Source organism: Myxocyprinus asiaticus, chromosome 31 (assembly GCF_019703515.2).
Source record: "Myxocyprinus asiaticus isolate MX2 ecotype Aquarium Trade chromosome 31, UBuf_Myxa_2, whole genome shotgun sequence".
Taxonomy (NCBI): domain Eukaryota; kingdom Metazoa; phylum Chordata; class Actinopteri; order Cypriniformes; family Catostomidae; genus Myxocyprinus; species Myxocyprinus asiaticus.
The window spans coordinates 14,076,366-14,095,068 of NC_059374.1; the positions used below are offsets into that span (position 1 = coordinate 14,076,366).

At 38.8% G+C, this 18,703-nt stretch overlaps 1 protein-coding gene across 1 annotated transcript in view; it reads left to right on the forward strand.

Annotated features, from left to right (window-relative positions):
- The window catches only part of mipepa (mitochondrial intermediate peptidase a), a 41,087-nt gene that overhangs the window by 17,849 nt on the left and 4,535 nt on the right, over nt 1-18,703 (forward strand). Inside the window, exons 17-18 of the mRNA XM_051665091.1 lie at nt 4,329-4,450; nt 5,729-5,802. Of these exons, the coding sequence (XP_051521051.1) occupies nt 4,329-4,450; nt 5,729-5,802 (196 nt within the window). The remainder of the gene's footprint in view (nt 1-4,328; nt 4,451-5,728; nt 5,803-18,703) is intronic.

Here is an 18,703-nt window from a genome sequence, read left to right on the forward strand (position 1 = left end):
TAATTAATAAAGATGTCTACACTGCAAATTATGTGATGTCAGAAATGCTGTTGTAATCAAGTATAATTTTTTTGATGAACTTACAATAAGATACTGTACATTGAGTGGACTTTTTTCTGAACCGTTACTCCTCTGAGGCAACACCACTTCGATGATCAAGGGGCGAATTCCCTACGGCATATTTGGCCCCTCAAAGGGCACTGCAGGATGGGGATGCCACTCAAAGGGTTGTTCCAAACGAAAGTGAGAAAATTAATGACAGGACTGTTAGAGAAGGGTACATTCATACAGTAATGGTGCCTTGTTCCTTTCAGAGTACTTACTTCAAAGGCTCTGTACTTCAGAGTGAGTAGGTAAAAGAGATGATCACTTTCGACTGGAATTCCCCCCGATCTGCTGTAGCGTGCGCTGTTAAAGACACCTAATTTTTTAAAATGCTTTCACGATTTACAAGAAAATCTCACATTGACACATTACTACTGCTTTTGTGAGATTAAGAGATTTTAATTTAGTTTTAATTACTCATTTTGTTTTTATCATTAAAATGTCCACCCTTTTCTGCATGACCAGAAGGGCACCTTTAGACTTGTGAATGAAAGAGGCCCCCCTCTGTGCATGCCACTGGGTTCAGATGTGTTTGATTGGGGTTGGATCTAAACTCTGCAGGAAGGTTACTTCCAGGAGCAGGGTTGGCTAACTCAATAGCCGCGTTTCCATTGTTGGGCCAAATGAGGGCATGGTAGTGCAATCCAGGGCCAGTTCCTTTCCCACTGTAAGTTCTGGGGCTTCATCATGCCGCCTCTGGGCCAACGGCCAAGCGCCCTGTCCCGCCAATTACCCTTGGGTATAAGAAGGCCAACAGGGAATTGAGGCGGGGTCATTATCAAAGGTGGAGTTTTGCAGAGGTTTTAGCACCAACAGACTCCTTTCCCAATTTTTCATATCTTGCTACAAGCTTATAGAGAATTGCCAGTGCTGGTCAGTAGACGAAATCAGGGCTGATAAATATTTGGGCTGAAAGAAATGCGCAACATCAGATTGACGGCATCTGCCGAAACGAAAAGGTGATCAAGGATATTGTCGCAGAAACAAGTTGTGTATACAGTGCACAACAGTACAGGTTCGGGAGAAATAAAAGTAAAAACATTGCGGACACAGAACAAATCTGTGCTTCTTTCGAGGGCTAACAAGTCTCCAGAGTCTGATACCTCAGCTTGAGTTTCCCTCATGCTTGTGAAATGGGCATGGTGTCTGACGTTGGCATGAGAGCTGCGTATTAAGGGCGGGGTTTAGGGCAATACTGTGGAGCTATTGGCCCGATGGTAGGAATGCAGATCGATTTTGGTCTCGCTGCTCAAGGTCTGAGGCTATTGGCCTCAGCTGACGAGTTGATAGCCCTGGCTCGTACTGGCCCAATGGTGGAAAAGTGGCTGAAGGCAGTCACACACCAGACGAGAAGCACCACTTCACAGCTAGGACACGGCACATGTATCAAACACGGGGCACATTGATGTGGTTCAGGTTGCAGACAGTACACACAAAGGTTACCAAAGTTTTTCCCTTGTTCAGGAATGAAGAATGCTAAAGTAAATAATCTATGTCCTTTGATAATGATTTGGGTTGAATTTAATGGAGAGTTGCGCTCCGTGGCGCAGCAGAAATTTTAGCTGCCTCCGGAGTCATAGTTGGACGCTGCTGACAGACACTGAGTGGCGGCGGCGGTGTGCGTACCTTCATTGAAATCAGTTGTTTCGAATTTTAGAATGCGCCATGTTGTCCGCCAGACGCATCTGGTGTGCAACCCCCTTAATAGTCGCGTTTCCACTATCGGGCCAAATGAGGGCGTGCCAGGGCAAGTTGCGTTCCTACTGTCACTTCCAGGACTTCATCGTGCCTCCTCTGGGCCATGCCCTTGTACCAAAGAAGGCCAGCTGGGGATTGAGGCAGGGTCAGTGTCAAAGGTTGAGTTTCACTGAGGCAGGTCTCGTTTTCCATCAAGCAAAGACCAAAATAAGCAAACAAACAGCAGCTTCAGTCACCACCATGTTCATTTTGAGGGCTTGCTAGTCTCCAGAGTCTGATACCTAAGCTTGAGTTTCGCTCTTGTTTGTGAAATTAGCGGGGTATGTGACATTCGCACCAGAGCAGCGAACTTAGGGCGGGCTTTAGGGCAAAGCTGCTAATGGTGGAAAGCAGATCGATTTTGGTCTCACGGCTCGAAGTCCGAGGCTATTGCCCCTGGCTGACCAGTTGATAGCCCTGGCTCGCACTGGCCTGATAGTGGAAACGCGGCTGATGGATATAGCCTCCTCCCAGGCAGAATTTAATCGACAGCCTTGCCATGGAAGCTACCATTTCTTTTATTTTTAATAATTTTATTTTGTATATTATTTAGTTGTGTTGTTTTTTTGTGCATTTTCGTACACTTGTTTAATTTTTTTTCTTGTTTCAGGTCAAATTTTAATATGCATGTCCCGCATCATGTCAGGACAATGTGCGCTAATCTCTGGTCCACCACAGCTGCGACAAAAATGGGCAGTTATAAGAACTGAAGTTATTATAGGGTGTACTCACACTAGGCGATCTATACTGTGCCCGAGCACGTTTGACTAGTGTGATCGCTCCGTTCCGTGCCCGGGCATGGAGCACATGAAGAGATGGGCTCAGGCACGGTACACATCTAGTGTGACTGCTAACCGTGGCCGAGCACGGCACTCAAAACATGACATCAGTGATGAGCCTGTTCCATTTAACAAACATGGTGGCGAAAGGATCACTTTGGTCTACGGCAGAGGTGCAGTGTTTACTGGAAATATGGGCCGACGAGAGTATACAGGAACAACTGGAAACAACACACAAGAACTCTGAGATATTTGGTAAAATTTGCGACTATCTTCGTGCTCGTGGATACCAAAGAACCATTGAGCAATGTCGTGGCAAGCCGAAAAAACTGCGGGTTCAGTATCTGAAGGTAAATCTGGCAGCTCATTGGACGAAAAGGATAAATTCCAGTGGTACGATGCTGTCGATAATTAGGCATGTGAGAGGGCCGTGTGTCACCATGCCCCAAACGACTCCAAATAAGCCACAAAGTAACAGAATAATGGACTCCATTGTGCTGTGTGAGAGCACTTTTCCTCCTGTTTTCTTCAAAGCAAAATTCGCTTTAATGACATAAGCATGCTCAGGCCCAGAACGTTAAGTGCAGTGTGAGTGCAGGCCAGCGGGAGGGTGGGGAGGGGGGACAATCTTGCTTGGGCACGGTACAAGGCATCCAGGCCTAGTATGAGTACGCCCATAGATTTGAATGGTAGTCACTTAAAATTAAGTATTTCAGTCACACTGTTAAAGCTAAGAAGTATTTCTATCATCATTCAATAAACATGTAATACCTAGATGACTTTGTGAACACAGCTAATCTACTTTTGCAATGGCTGTGGCATTTATCTTATATCAACAGGCTTTGTTGCCCGTATTTATTGTCGTTCCAAAAGCAGTGTGCTCGGATCATTTCCTGCAGGGATATATGATACAGTGGGTGTCTAAGCACATCTCCATTAATCAGCAAGTCATTTGAACTGCTAAGCTCTTTAAACAGGAATCGAGTATGTGTTTTAATGCCAAAATATTTCCCCAACTTGCATCCACCTGAAACATCATCACTGTCTTTAATTTACATTGGAGTAAAGCAGCCAATGGAAAGGGGTTTGTAATGTTCACTTTATAAAATTGGAAGTAGATTATATGGATGATACACCATCCTTTATTTGGGAACAATACTTGAATATAAATTATAGATGCATTCATGATTAGTGGTGCTTTCTAAGCCAAGGCATCACTTTTACTATTTTTCATACTTGGGGTTAGGAGTTTGTTCAAATCCCTAACCATATCTAGAGACCGACTTGGGGTGGGTTCATTTTAGTTGGGCTAGTAGGCAACCACCCAGAACACCCTTACAACCGCAAAGCAATGTGCCTAAAACCACTGGGAAAACCTTAGCAACTGCATAGAGTAGTATTTCCCTTGCAACCACACACAACATCCTAGCATTGTGGCAGCAAGTTTTGTACAAGGAATCACCACTCACATTTTCTTCAGAAAATATAAAAATCTAGTTATGAATATGGTCCGGCACTGTGTGGCAATACACAAAATTGACACTTGCATTTATTTTGCTCACAGTTGCAGCCGAGATATTAAGTGTTCTGAGTATCAGCATGTTCACGGGTTAGGAAATCACTTGGCAAGCGTTTACAGAGATGGTTCTGTAATGTGAATATTCTGACGGCAGCTTATGATTTGTTCACCTGCACCTGTCTCTGCAGGCCTGGCAGCTGAGATTCAGTCATCTGGTCGGCTATGGGGCGAAGTATTACTCGTACCTGATGTCACGGGCCGTGGCTTCCATGGTGTGGAAGCAGTGTTTCCATAAAGATCCCTTGAACAGGTGTGTATGTTTTTAAGAGGCAGAGTTTAATTCAGTGTTAAAGCTGAAGTGTGTAACCTATTCCATCTTAATATGCAGAGAAATGTATAAATAAGCCATACATGGATTGATTTCCTCAAACTGATAACACTGTCTCAGTGGCACTATAAAAATGTTTCCATTTACTTGAGCATCCCAACCACCCGGCACAGAAACATTTGTTCAACCAGTGGCGTAAGTTTGGGGCGGGACTACCTGTTTGTTTTTGATCATTGGCAGACAAGGGAATGTTCAGGAAAGTTGTCTGAAAGCAATTTTACATTTTTCATTTCCATTTGTTGGTGCTATTGTCACAGAAATTACAAATTTTACATTTGTTTTAGTCTTAATGTTTGCCTTAAATTTTGTGAAAATTTAGTAGATTTTTAGTCAATGAAATAACTATGTACTGTAGTACATTGTTCACAATCATGAAACGCTAAACCAGTCGTTTTAGTATTCAGATTGCTGCAACCAGAGGTGGAAGTCATCCAAATATGGGCAGAAAGGATCATTAACCCTAATTGCGTATGGCCACCAGGAGATGGCACCAACAATTAACATTTTTTCAAAATTAAAACGTGTCAAACTGTAACAGACCAAACTTCAAGCAAATTCCTCAAACATTTTGAAAAATGTGTAAATTTAAACATGTTTTATAATCATATAAATTATTTATTAACCTAAACAAAATAAACATTGTGAAAACCTGAGGTCCTGAAATTATAGCAGTATAATGAGTACTGACATTTTTACTTTTCATCTGTAATTTCACACAGGTTGAATTTCTATTGAAATTGCAATTATTTATTTTTCATTTAAACCTGAATAGATTTAATAGAAAACCTGGAAATATCAGGGAATTTTTAAAGGTGTGGTTTCCAGGCCTGGAAGAGTCTTGGAAATTACAATAGTGAACATTCATTTTTCTACTTATGCTCGACTCAAAATATTTCATTGTTAAGATATTGCTTTGTGGCAGGTGGAATCTCTAAATTGTTTTTTAAATCCTTATCCAGTAATGAAAAACTTATGAACACAAATATGAAATCAACTTTAAATCAATAATCTTGAAGATATTTCTGTACCCCTACCCAAAAAACACCACCATATCTTCACCACTCTGTAGTTTTGTTCTTAAGCTTTTTTTGTTTGGACCATTTTGAACATGTCAGGCCATTTGAGAGGGTGTATTGGCTTTGATTGTGGGAATAATGCTGGTAGTGTAAAGTAAACTTGCATCTGCTCACGTTGTTGCAGGGAAACCGGAGAGCGTTACCGCAGAGAGATGCTGGCACATGGGGGAGGGAAGGAGCCCATGCTGATGGTTGAAGGTAAGCAACTGATACTTCCTTCATTGGCGGAGATACAAGTCTGCACTGGAGAGAATGAAGGCAGTGCTAGTTCTGACACTAGCATTTCTTTGTGCCTACTATTGTGGTTCCCTGTTGTTTCACTTACCTAAAAACCCATAAGAACTATGTATTAACATGACAACCACCAGTATTGGTGCAAGATAACATCTGTGCAAGTATGTGTAATAATAGCTTAGAATTTACAAGAAATTCTTTACTAATAACAGTACTTTAAAACCTTAGTTTAGTGCCCTTAATAGATCTGAAGCCACCCAAAAAATGTATAGTAAGGAGGACCACTCATAGAAAGATGATTAGGAGAAATTGCAATGCTCAATATGGTGGCTGTAGAATGGAAGACCAGCCTTTTAGTTAAGAGCCAATTGCCTCGTTTATTTTTTTATTTATAGGTGAAGTCCCACAGATGCATTTGATCTAGTTACCTTCAATCACCATACTTTTTAATAAACTGTAGGGATACACAATATATTGATGACTTGCCAAAATGTGTGTTTTCTTAAAATTGTCGGTAACTGTACTAAATTATCAGGATCAAACGCACTTTTCTGTGATTTCTGTTTTCATTTTAAGTATGTGATTTCAAGGGACGCGCCGATATGAAACTTTTGAACTGAAACAAAACACCTTTACATGTTTTATAGTGGTGTGATGGATTATGGAAATTGCCATCCAGACCACTAGAGGGTGCCGCTTGCTTACACAATGCTAATTGATGCGCTGACTGAAGCACTGATTGCAGTCTATTTTTAAACGCAGCCTTTCAAACTTACGTAATTGCGGAAGACCATAATGCAATTTTAATCTTAACTCAATCAACCATGCAGCCTTAATGGATACCAAAGCAATGTCTCGGACATCAAAGTTTGCTGGTTTCAAAGCGTTTTGGATGGTTTTACCTCATCATGTATGTAAGTGCCACTTTCACAGTTGTCACGTCTGTAATGATGGTTTTTCCTCATTAATGTGAGAACAAGAATGATTATAAATTAAATATTACATGTTCTTAGGAGTGCCAACCTTCTACATTCTGTGGCTATCATTATTTAAGGATTGTGCATTTGAATTCAAACAGTTTTGATAATTATTAAAGAACCATTGTTTTTCATATCTGCGTTTTCATGGTTAAAACCGTTTTGCAGATGGTTTTAATTTCAGTAATCAGCAGCCAATACAGTGATTTCACTAGGTGTGAACACTTGTTTAAAAACAGACAAAACAGTATAGATTGATGCTGGAGCTGTGGTCTAACAGGCAGCGCACATGCTCCTACACATTGCACTGTTCAAATCTGCTTTGACATTTCCCCATCATGTTTGCTTCTCTTTACCCATCATTTCCTGTTTTCTTGACTCTATTCTTCATAATAAAAAGGTGCCCTAAGACAAAAAATTTATTGAAAAAGCAGTTTAGATGTATAATATCAACTATCATATCAGTTATTGGCCGTAACTAACAACTATTGGTTATTGATATTAGCTAAAATTCCTATATTGTTGCATCTATTTCTTTGTTGGATTTGTAAGCAACTGTAGTGCACCATCCGAAAAGTAATAGCTTCCCCTTAAAATTCTCTTAGTTTACTCACCTGCATGTTGTTTAAAATCCATATGGCTTTCTTCTGCAGAAAACAAAAGGAAAAATTTTGAAGAATGTCCCGGTCCATTTTTCAGTACAATGGCAGTGGATAGTGATTTCGCTTTCATGCTTCAAAAATAATGCAAAAGTATCATAAAAGTAGTCCATGTGACTCATGCGTCATATTCCAAGTCTTTTGAAGGCATACGATAGGCGACACATCTGTAGAAAAAAATAACATTGACTCAACCAATGGCGTGAGTTGGGGGCTGGACTACCTCTTTGTTTGACCAATGGCAGATGGGTGTGTATTCAGAAATCTCATTTGAAAACGAAGTTTATTTTTGCAGTTCTGTTCGGTGGCGCTAGTAGTGCAGTGTAACACTCCTTCAGGTTCGGGTATGGAAAAGGAGACAGGGAGCAGTGAAATGCTTCAGGTAGGCTTTTATTTTTCTGCCTTCCACACTCTCTGTGTGCGTTCTTCACAGTGCGTTTCTTATTTCAAACAGTTCAGTGTAACAAAACTTTGAAATAAACTACTTGAAATCTCAGTTTTACAACACTAAAAACATTAGAACACTCAAAGAAGACTTTGAGTGTTCTCAATGTTTTGGCTGCTTTTCAGGCCTCTCCCCACTATCACTGTAACAAGAAACAGTTATTAGAGATCATCTCAACCAGCTTGACGAGCCACACCACTCCCTCTCTCCCGCAAACAGCCACACGACCACGCCCCCATCACCACATGCAGAAATTACATACTTCAGCTCTAAAGTGAGTGACTAACTGCCATTGTATTGAAAATATCCCCACTGGGGCTCCTTTTGTGATCGGCATAAGAAAGAAAGTCATACGGTTTTGAAACACCATGCTGCTTTCCGAGCCATTGTTATCTGCTGCCCCCTCAACCAGACGTGTCTGGCTCCCAGACCTCTGAAAAGTCCAGGCTGGATTAGATGGCCGAGCGGAGTGAGAAAAGTGATGGTCTGACGGCATGCTGACTGAAGTCCTGTGTTCTCTAGCCATGGGCGGCACAGAGGCGTCTTTCATGGCCCTCAGCTTTCCCAGGGACTTTTACTTTAGGGGCAAAAACTGGCTAAAAGAACAATAGCACACCCGATGGTGATATGTATGGGTTTTAGATACATGAGCACAAGGGGGTTCAATTTCATCTTAGGCCTGTTTACACCTGGTATTAGGGTGTGTTTCAGGTGATTGAAACACAATGATAAAACAAGAGTTTTAAACTTTGTCAGTTACATGTAGCTTTACAAGAAAATAACCATCCGATCATGAACATTATAATAAGTGCCATACATGAACAATACTTAATGGAACTTCGCATCTGAAGCTTAGTTAATACAGGTATTTCACATTCACAAATCTCACATTGTTCATATATATATATAAAACTATATCATATTACTACTAGCATACAGTTGTGCTCAAAAGTTTGCATACCCTGGCAGAAATTGTGAAATTTTGGCATTGATTTTGAAAATATGACTAATCATGCAAAAAAACTGTTTTTTATTTAAGGATAGTGATCATACGAAGCCATTTATTATCACATAGTTGTTTGGCTCCTTTTTAAATCATAATGGTAACAGAAATCACCCAAATGGCCCTGATCAAAAGTTGACATACCCTTGAATGTTTGGCTTTGTTACAGACACACAAGGTGACACACACAGATTTAAATGGCAATTAAAGGTTAATTTCCCACACCTGTAGCTTCTTAAATTGCAGTTAGTGTCTGTGTATAAATAGTCAATGAGTGTGTTAGCTCTCACGTGGATGCACTGAGAAGGCTAGATACTGAGCCGTGGCAAGCAGAAAAGAATTGTCAAAAGACCTGCGTAACAAGGTAATGGAACTTTATAAAGATGGAAAAGGATATAAAAAGATATCCAAAGCCTTAAAAATGCCAGTCAGTACTGTTCAATCACTTATTAAGATGTGGAAAATTTGAGGATCTCTTGATACCAAGCCAAGGTCAGGTAGACCAAGAAAGATTTCAGCCACAACTGCCAGAAGAATTGTTCGGGATACAAAGAAAAACCCACAGGTAACCTCAGGAGAAATACAGTCTGCTCTGGAAAAAGACGGTGTGGTTGTTTCAAGGAGCACAATACGATGATACTTGAACAAAAATTAGCTGCATGGTCGAGTTGCCAGAAAGAAGCCTTCACTGCACCAATGCCACAAAAAAGCCCGGTTACAATATGCCCGACAACACCTTGACACGCCTCACAGCTTCTTGCACACTGTAATTTGGAGTGACGAGACTAAAATAGAGCTTTATGGTCACAACCATAAGTGCTATGTTTGGAAAGGGGTCAACAAGGCCTATAGTGAAAAGAATACCATCCCCACTGTGAAGCATGGTGGTGGCTCATTGATGATTTGGGGGTGTGTGAGCTCTAAAGGCACGGGGAATCTTGTGAAAATTGATGGCAAGATGAATGCAGCATGTTATCAGAAAATACTGGCAGACAATTTGCATTCTTCTGCACGAAAGCTGCGCATGGGACGCTCTTGGACTTTCCAGCATGACAATGACCCTAATCACAAATCCATGTTGACCCTCCAGTGGTTACAGCAGAAAAAGGTGAAGGTTCTGGAGTGGCCATCACAGTCTCCTGACCTTAATATCATCAAGCCACTCTGGGGAGATCTCAAGCATGTGGTTCATGCAAGATGACCAAAGACTTCACTGCACCAATGCCACAAAAAAGCCCGGTTACAATATGCCCGACAACACCTTGACACGCCTCACAGCTTCTTGCACACTGTAATTTGGAGTGATGAGACTAAAATAGAGCTTTATGGTCACAACCATAAGTGCTATGTTTGGAAAGGGGTCAACAAGGCCTATAGTGAAAAGAATACCATCCCCACTGTGAAGCATGGTGGTGGCTCATTGATGATTTGGGGGTGTGTGAGCTCTAAAGGCACGGGGAATCTTGTGAAAATTGATGGCAAGATGAATGCAGCATGTTATCAGAAAATACTGGCAGACAATTTGCATTCTTCTGCACGAAAGCTGCGCATGGGACGCTCTTGGACTTTCCAGCATGACAATGACCCTAATCACAAATCCATGTTGACCCTCCAGTGGTTACAGCAGAAAAAGGTGAAGGTTCTGGAGTGGCCATCACAGTCTCCTGACCTTAATATCATCGAGCCACTCTGGGGAGATCTCAAACGTGCGGTTCATGCAAGACGACCAAAGACTTTGCATGACCTGGAGGCATCTTGCCAAGACGAATGGGCAGCTATACCACCTGCAAGAATTTGGGGCCTCAGAGACAACTATTACAAAAGGCCGCACGCTGTCATTGATGCTAAAGGGAGCAATACACAGTATTAAGAACTAAGGGTATGCAGACTTTTGAACAGGGGTCATTTCATTTTTTTCTTTGTTGCCATGTTTTTTTTTTTTATGATTGTGCCATTCTGTTATAACCTACAGTTGAATATGAATCCCATAAGAAATAAAAGAAATGTGTTTTGCCTGCTCACTCATGTTTTCTTTACAAATGGTACATATATTACCTATTCTCCAAAGGTATGCAAACTTTTGAGCACAACTGTATGTGCAAATGAACAGTGATGTGTCTTGTTTGACTACTTGTAATTAGATCACTCGAGAGGGATCTTAATACCAGGTGTAAATGGTATTAAAATGTTCCTTAATGGGGTTTCAACTAAAAGTGCTTTTAGCTTTTACTGCTAAGTAAACACTCCATTCACTGCCAAATGATTAGACTCTGTGTGTGTCAGCATGACTCAGATGATTTTATAAATTATATAGACTTTGATTATACCGGATTAATTATGCCATGAAGAGTTGATAGAATGCCTAATCCATGTTTGACGTCATGATCCTGGCATTAAGAAAAAATTTCAGTGACTCTTAAGAAGTATGCATGGGAGAAGTTGTAAACATAAAACACATTTCTAAAGTTTTTTTTTTTTTCTTCATCTAAGTTCAGCATGTACAGGTGCATCTCAATAAATTAGAATGTCATGGAAAAGTTAATTTATTTCAGTAATTCAACTCAAATTGTGAAACTCATGTATTAAATAAATTCAGTGCACACAGACTGAAGTAGTTTAAGTCTTTGGTTCTTTTAATTGTGATGATTTTGGCTCACATTTAACAAAAACCCACCAATTCACTATCTCAAAAAATTAGAATACATCATAAGACCAATAAAAAAAAACATTTTTAGTGAATTGTTGGCCTTCTGGAAAGTATGTTCATTTACTGTATATGTACTCAATACTTGGTAGAGGCTCCTTTTGCTTTAATTACTGCCTCAATTCGGCGTGGCATCGAGGTGATCAGTTTGTGGCACTGCTGAGGTGGTATGGAAGCCCAGGTTTCTTTGACAGTGGCCTTCAGCTCATCTGCATTTTTTGGTCTCTTGTTTCTCATTTTCCTTTTGACAATACCCCATAGATTCTCTATGGGGTTCAGGTCTGGTGAGTTTGCTGGCCAGACAAGCACACCAACACCATGGTCATTTAACCAACTTTTGGTGCTTTTGGCAGTGTGGGCAGGTGCCAAATCCTGCTGGGAAATGAAATCAGCATCTTTAAAAAGCTGGTCAGCAGAAGGAAGCATGAAGTGCTCCAAAATTTCTTGGTAAATGGGTGCAGTGACTTTGGTTTTCAAAAAACACAATGGACCAACACCAGCAGATGACAATGCACCCCAAATCATCACAGACTGTGGAAACTTAACACTGGACTTCAAGCAACTTGGGCTATGAGCTTCTCCACCCTTCCTCCAGACTCTAGGACCTTGGTTTACAAATGAAATACAAAACTTGCTCTCATCTGAAAAGAGGACTTTGGACCACTGGGCAACAGTCCAGTTCTTCTTCTCCTCAGCCCAGGTAAGACGCCTCTGACGTTGTCTGTGGTTCAGGAGTGGCTTAACAAGAGGAATACGACAACTGTAGCCAAATTCCTTGACACGTCTGTGTGTCAGTCTATTCCTTGTGAAGTTCAGCCAAATTCTTGAATCGATTTTGCTTGACAATCGTAAGGCTGCGGTTCTCTCGGTTGGTTGTGCATCTTTTTCTTCCACACTTTTTCCTTCCACTCAACTTTCTGTTAACATGCTTGGATACAGCACTCTGTGAACAGCCAGCTTCTTTGGCAATGAATGTTTGTGGCTTACCCTCCTTGTGAAGGGTGTCAATGATTGTCTTCTGGACAACTGTCAGATCAGCAGTCTTCCCCATGATTGTGTAGCCTAGTGAACCAAACTGAGAGACCATTTTGAAGGCTCAGGAAACCTTTGCAGGTGTTTTGAGTTGATTAGCTGATTGGCATGTCACCATATTCTAATTTTTTGAGATAGTGAATTGGTGGGTTTTTGTTAAATGTGAGCCAAAATCATCACAATTAAAAGAACCAAAGACTTAAACTACTTCAGTCTGTGTGCACTGAATTTATTTAATACATGAGTTTCACAATTTGAGTTGTATTACTGAAATAAATGAACTTTTCCACGACATTCTAATTTATTGAGATGCACCTGTATATGGGCAAATATCACGAAAACAAGTCTAGGTCACATTTCACCCCAAAATTGAAATAAAGTGTAGTTTGCTCATTGAAAGTGAAGCCTATTTTAGGACTATTAAGATGGTTTTCATTGTGACATTATTTTCATGACAATTATGCATTATTTTTTAATTTTTTAAATAAGCATAAATTAAAGGCAGTGAAACAAATACTACAGTGATATTTAAATACTTTTTAAATAATATATAATTTATTGCCTTGTGACATTATTTTCATGACAATTATACATTTTATTTTGATCAGCATAAATTAAAGGCAGTACAACAAATACTGCAAATGATGAATAATTTTATTTATTTATTTTTTTTTTTTTTTGCACTGACATTTTCATGACAATTATATATTTTTTAATTATTTAAATAATCATAAATTAAAGGTAGTACATGAAATGCTACCATGATGAATAATGTTTTTTTTTTGTTTTTTGTTTTTTTGTTTTTTGGACACCATAAAATACATACTTTACAATTTAAATAATAAAGCATTTTTTTGCACTGTGACATTTTCATAATTTTCTAAATAGAAAAATTATATATATATATATATATATACACACACTGGTGGCCAAAAGTTTGGAATAATGTACAGATTTTGCTCTTATGGAAAGAAATTGGTACTTTTATTCACCAAAGTGGCATTCGACTGATCACAATGTATAGTCAGGACATTAATAACTTGAGAAATTACTATTACAATTTGAAAATGTTCAGAACTTCTTAAACTACATCAGAGAGTTCTCATCAGAACATCCTCCACGTGCAGCAAGGACAGCTTTGCAGATTCTTGGCATTCTAGCTGTCAGTTTGTCCAGATTCTCAGATGACATTTCACCCCACGCTTCCTGTAGCACTTGCCATAGATGTGGCTGTCTTGTCGGGCACTTCTCACGCACCTTACAGTCTAGCTGATCCCACAAAAGCTCAATGGGGTTAAGATCCAATTATTCAATTATCTGTTGTCCAATGTCTGTTTTTCTTTGCCCACTCTAACTTTCTTTTTGTTTTTCTTTTTCAAAAGTGGCTTTTTCTTTGCAATTCTTCCCATAAGGCAAGATTTTTTTTGGCAATTTCAAGCATTGTATGGCCTTCATTCCTCAAAATAATGATTAACTGATGAGTTTCTAGAGAAAGCTGTTTCTTTTTTGCCTAATATTGACCTAAAGACATGCCAGTCTATTGCAGCTCAAAAACAAACACAAAGACAATGTTAAGCTTAATTTAACTAACCAAATAGCTTTCAACTGTGTTTGATATAATGGCAAGTGATTTTCTAGTACAAAATTAGCAATTTAGCATGATTACTCAAGGATAAGGTGTTGGAGTGATGGCTGCTGGAAATGGGACCTGTCTAGATTTGATCAAAAATGACTTTTTTTCAAATAGTGATGATGCTGTTTTTTACATCAATAATGTCCTGACTATACTTTGTGATCAGTTGAATGCCACTTTGGTGAATTAAAGTACCAATTTCCTTCCGAAAAACAAAATCTGTACATTATTCCAAACTTTTGGCCACTGATTGAGGTCAGAGCTTTGTGATGGCCACTCCGTTGCCTTGGCATTTAAGCCATTTTGCTACAACTTTGGAGGTATGCTTGAGATCATTGTCCATTTGGAAGACCCATTTGCGAACAAGCTTTAACTTCCTGGCTGATGTCTTGAGATGTTGCTTCAATATACCCACATTATTTTCCTTCCTCATGATGCCATCTATTTTGTGAAGGGCACCAGTCCCTCCTGCAGCAAAGCACTCCCACAACATGATGCTGCCACCCCCATGCTTCACGGTTGGGATGGTGTTCTTCGGTTTGCAAGCCTCACCCTTTTTCCTCCAAACATAACGATGGTCATTATGGCCAAACAGTTCAATTTTTGTTTCATTAGACCAGAGGACATTTCTCCAAAAAGTAAGATCTTTGTCCCTATGTGCATTTGCAAACTGTAGTCTGCCTTTTTTTATTATTTTTTTTTTTTTTTTTTGTGGTGGTAGTGGTTTTGGAGCAGTGGATTCTTCCTTGCTGAGCAGCCTTTCAGGTTATGTCGATACAGGACTCATTTTACTGTGGATATAGATACTTGTCTACCTGTTTCCTCCAGCATCTTCACAAGATCCTTTGCTGTTGTTCTGGGATTGATTTGCACTTTTTGCACCAAACTACGTTCATCTCTAGGAGATGGAAAGCGTCTCCTTCCTGTGCAGTATGATGGCTGTGTGGTCACATGGTGTTTATACTTGCGTACTATTGTTTGTACAGATGAACGTGGTATCTTCTGGCATTTGGAAATTGTTCCCAAGGATGAACCAGAATTGTGGTGGTCCACATTTTTTTTTTCTGAGGTCTTGGCTGATTTCTTTTGATTTTCCCATGATGTCAAGCAAAGAGACAATGAGTATGAAGGTAGGCCTTAAAATACATCCACAGGTTCACCTCCAATTCAGTACACCTCCTATCAGAAGCTGATTGGCTAATTGTTTAAAGGCTTGACATCATTTTTTGGAATTTTCCAAGCTGCTTAAAGGCTCAGTTAACTTAGTGTATGTAAAGTTCTGACCCACTGGAATTGTGATATAGTCAATTAAAACTGAAACAATCTGTCTTTAAACAGTTGTTGGAAAAATTACTTGTCATGCACAAAGTAGATGTCCTAAACGACTTGCCAAAACTATAGTTTGCTAATATTAAATCTGTGGAGTGGTTAAAAAAATGAGTTTTAATTACTTCAACCTAAGAGTATGTAAACTTCTGACTTCAACTGCATATATATATATATATATATATATATCTCAAAAGTTTGCATACCCTGGCAGGAATTGTGAAAAATATGACTGATCATGCAAAGAAAACTGTCTTTGATTTAAGGATAGTGATCATATGAAGCCATTTATTATCACATAGTTGTTTGGCTCCTTTTTAAATCATAATGATAACAGAAATCACCCAAATGGCCCTGATCAAAAGTTTACATACCCTTGAATGTTTGGCCTTGAAACAACCACACCGTCTTTTTCCAGAGCAGCCTGTATTTCTCCTGAGGTTACCTGTGGGTTTTTCCACTTCTTAATAAGTGATTGAACAGTACTGACTGGCATTTTCAAGGCTTTGGATATCTTTTTATATCCTTTTCCATCTTTATAAAGTTCCATTACCTTGTTACGCAGGTCTTTTGACAGTTCTTTTCTGCTCCCCATGGCTCAGTATCTAGCCTGCTCAGTGCATCCACATGAGAGCTAACAAACTCATGGGCTATTTATACACAGACGCTAATTGCAATTTTAAAAGCCACAGGTGTGGGAAATTAAACTTTAATTGCCATTTAACCCTGTGTGTGTCACCTTGTGTGTCTGTAACAAGGCCAAACATTCAAGGGTATGTCAACTTTTGATCAGGGCCATTTGGGTGATTTCTGTTACCATTATGATTTAAAAAGGAGCCAAACAACTATGTGATAATAAATGGCTTCATATGATCACTATCCTTATATATATATATATATTACACACACACACACACAATAATCATTTAAATAATATACATTTAAAATACCTTTTTCACATTACGGCAATGAGTGATTGTTTTTTTTTTTTTTTTTTTTTTTTTTTTGCAATTTACTTTACGGCAATGAGAATTACATTTGCATAACTGTCATTATAAATGATCTAAAAAGACTAATATAAATGCAAAACACAGTTTCTTATTCCTGTCTTTTTGATTTTAGAGTGAACTATTCAGTCTTGACAGGTTTCGTGAGATCTATGTGCATCAGTGCTCAAATCTTATTAGGATATTTACATGAATAACATTTTTGTAAATTGTTGAATAGGCTATAAGCTACATGATTCATGTTCACAATGGTGGACTGCTCTTTGTAACCTCATAATCCTTGATACTTTTTTTTTTCTTCACAAAGCCTTTGAAGCCTCTATAATTTTAATTACAGAGTCAGTGATTAAGTAATTTCAACCTTCAGGTAGATCATGAGGTTATTGCTTACAATTCGTGACATGTTTGAAATACTTACAAACACAGACTGAATTCAAAGCCGTGGAACAACCAAAAAATCTTTTCAGCTGCCGGCAGGGACACTGTAATTATCTTCTTAGTCTTTAAATGTTGCTCAACCAATTGAAGTCTAAGAAATATGCAAGACAACCAGAGCCTAGGCAACTATAGCTCACTTTGCTGAGCTTTAGGAACAAGTACCTAAACATTAAAGGGATAGTTCATTAAAAAAAATGAAAATTCTGTCATTTCTTACCATCATGTAGTTCCAAATGACTTTCTTTCTTCCATGGAATGCAAAAAGTGAATTTTGTTACAAATATTCTGGCTACTTTTTGCATATAATAAAAGTGAATGAGGACTGGGGTTGTCAGCTACCAAAAAAAAAAAAAAAGCACCAAAATTTAAGTTAATATTTACTGATAATCTTCACCTTCACCTTTTATGATACCAATATTGTGCTTTTTTGTTATTTCGGAGCTTGAAAGCCCCAGTCCTCATTCAGTTTCATTATATGGAAAACTGCAGCCAAGATATTATTCATAAATTCACATTTAGTGTTGCATGGATGAAAGAAAGTCACATGGGTATATGGAACAACACAGAGTTGTGCAAATTGATAGAATTTTCATTTGTGGGTGAACTATCCCTTTAATATAAATGTTTTAGTATTTTCTGGTTATTCCTCATTTGACCTCTCGGTCACCCTGTACTTTTTTCACATGAAAACCAAACCAGATTAACCTGAGTCATGTTCCACCATGTCTAGCTGTGCCCACGTAACCGCACAACTTGTAGGTGTGGCACAGCCCACGGGAGCCAAAGAACAGTATTTAAACTGGGATTAAATGAGGAGAGATGAGCCTGCCTCACTTTGATGTGTCCTCATTTTCATTATCCTCCATTCTAAGTCTTTGGCTATTCTGACCAATCAGAGTGAGCGCCCTCATCCTATTGTGCTGTGTGGATAAATGAGTGTCAGTGTGGAGTAAAGCTTGCCAGGTGTTTGAAAAGGCATGTTGGCCATTTGATCTGTGGTTGACCTCCATTTCTAAACACAACTGGGTTATCAAGGACAGCTTGCATCAGAAGCCCCTTTTGATTTGTAATTAAACACACCTGTGTTAGTAAATAAGGTGACTTTAACTCCATACCTGTAGATTGTTTAATCCTGTCTACCATATAATCTTGTTTCCACATAAAAAGATGAATTATATCTTTGTTTATTATAAGATTACAAGGATGACCTTTGAGCATGTAGTCTTGTTTGTTTTCAGTATATATATATATATATATATATATTTAACTAGCATTATAGTATAAAATATGGATAACATTTTCATTGTTAATTCAATATGTTATATATTTCAATAGTTTTGGTCTACTCTGGTCTATTACATTTGTTTTTACAAAACTCCACATATCACAAAAATAACTTATAAAATAAAATAAAAATGTTTTTAAATCAGTAGTTTATTCAAAAGTCAAAATTCTGTCATAATTTTTTCACTCTTACGTTGTTCCAAACCTGTATGATTTTGTTTCTTCAGTGGAAAATATAAGGAGAAATTTAGCGGAATGTTCATGCTGCTCTTTTCCATATAATCAAAGTGAATGGGGACGGATGCAGTCACGATTCACTTCCCCTTTGTATTATCTCTCAAATCTCATTTTTAGTAA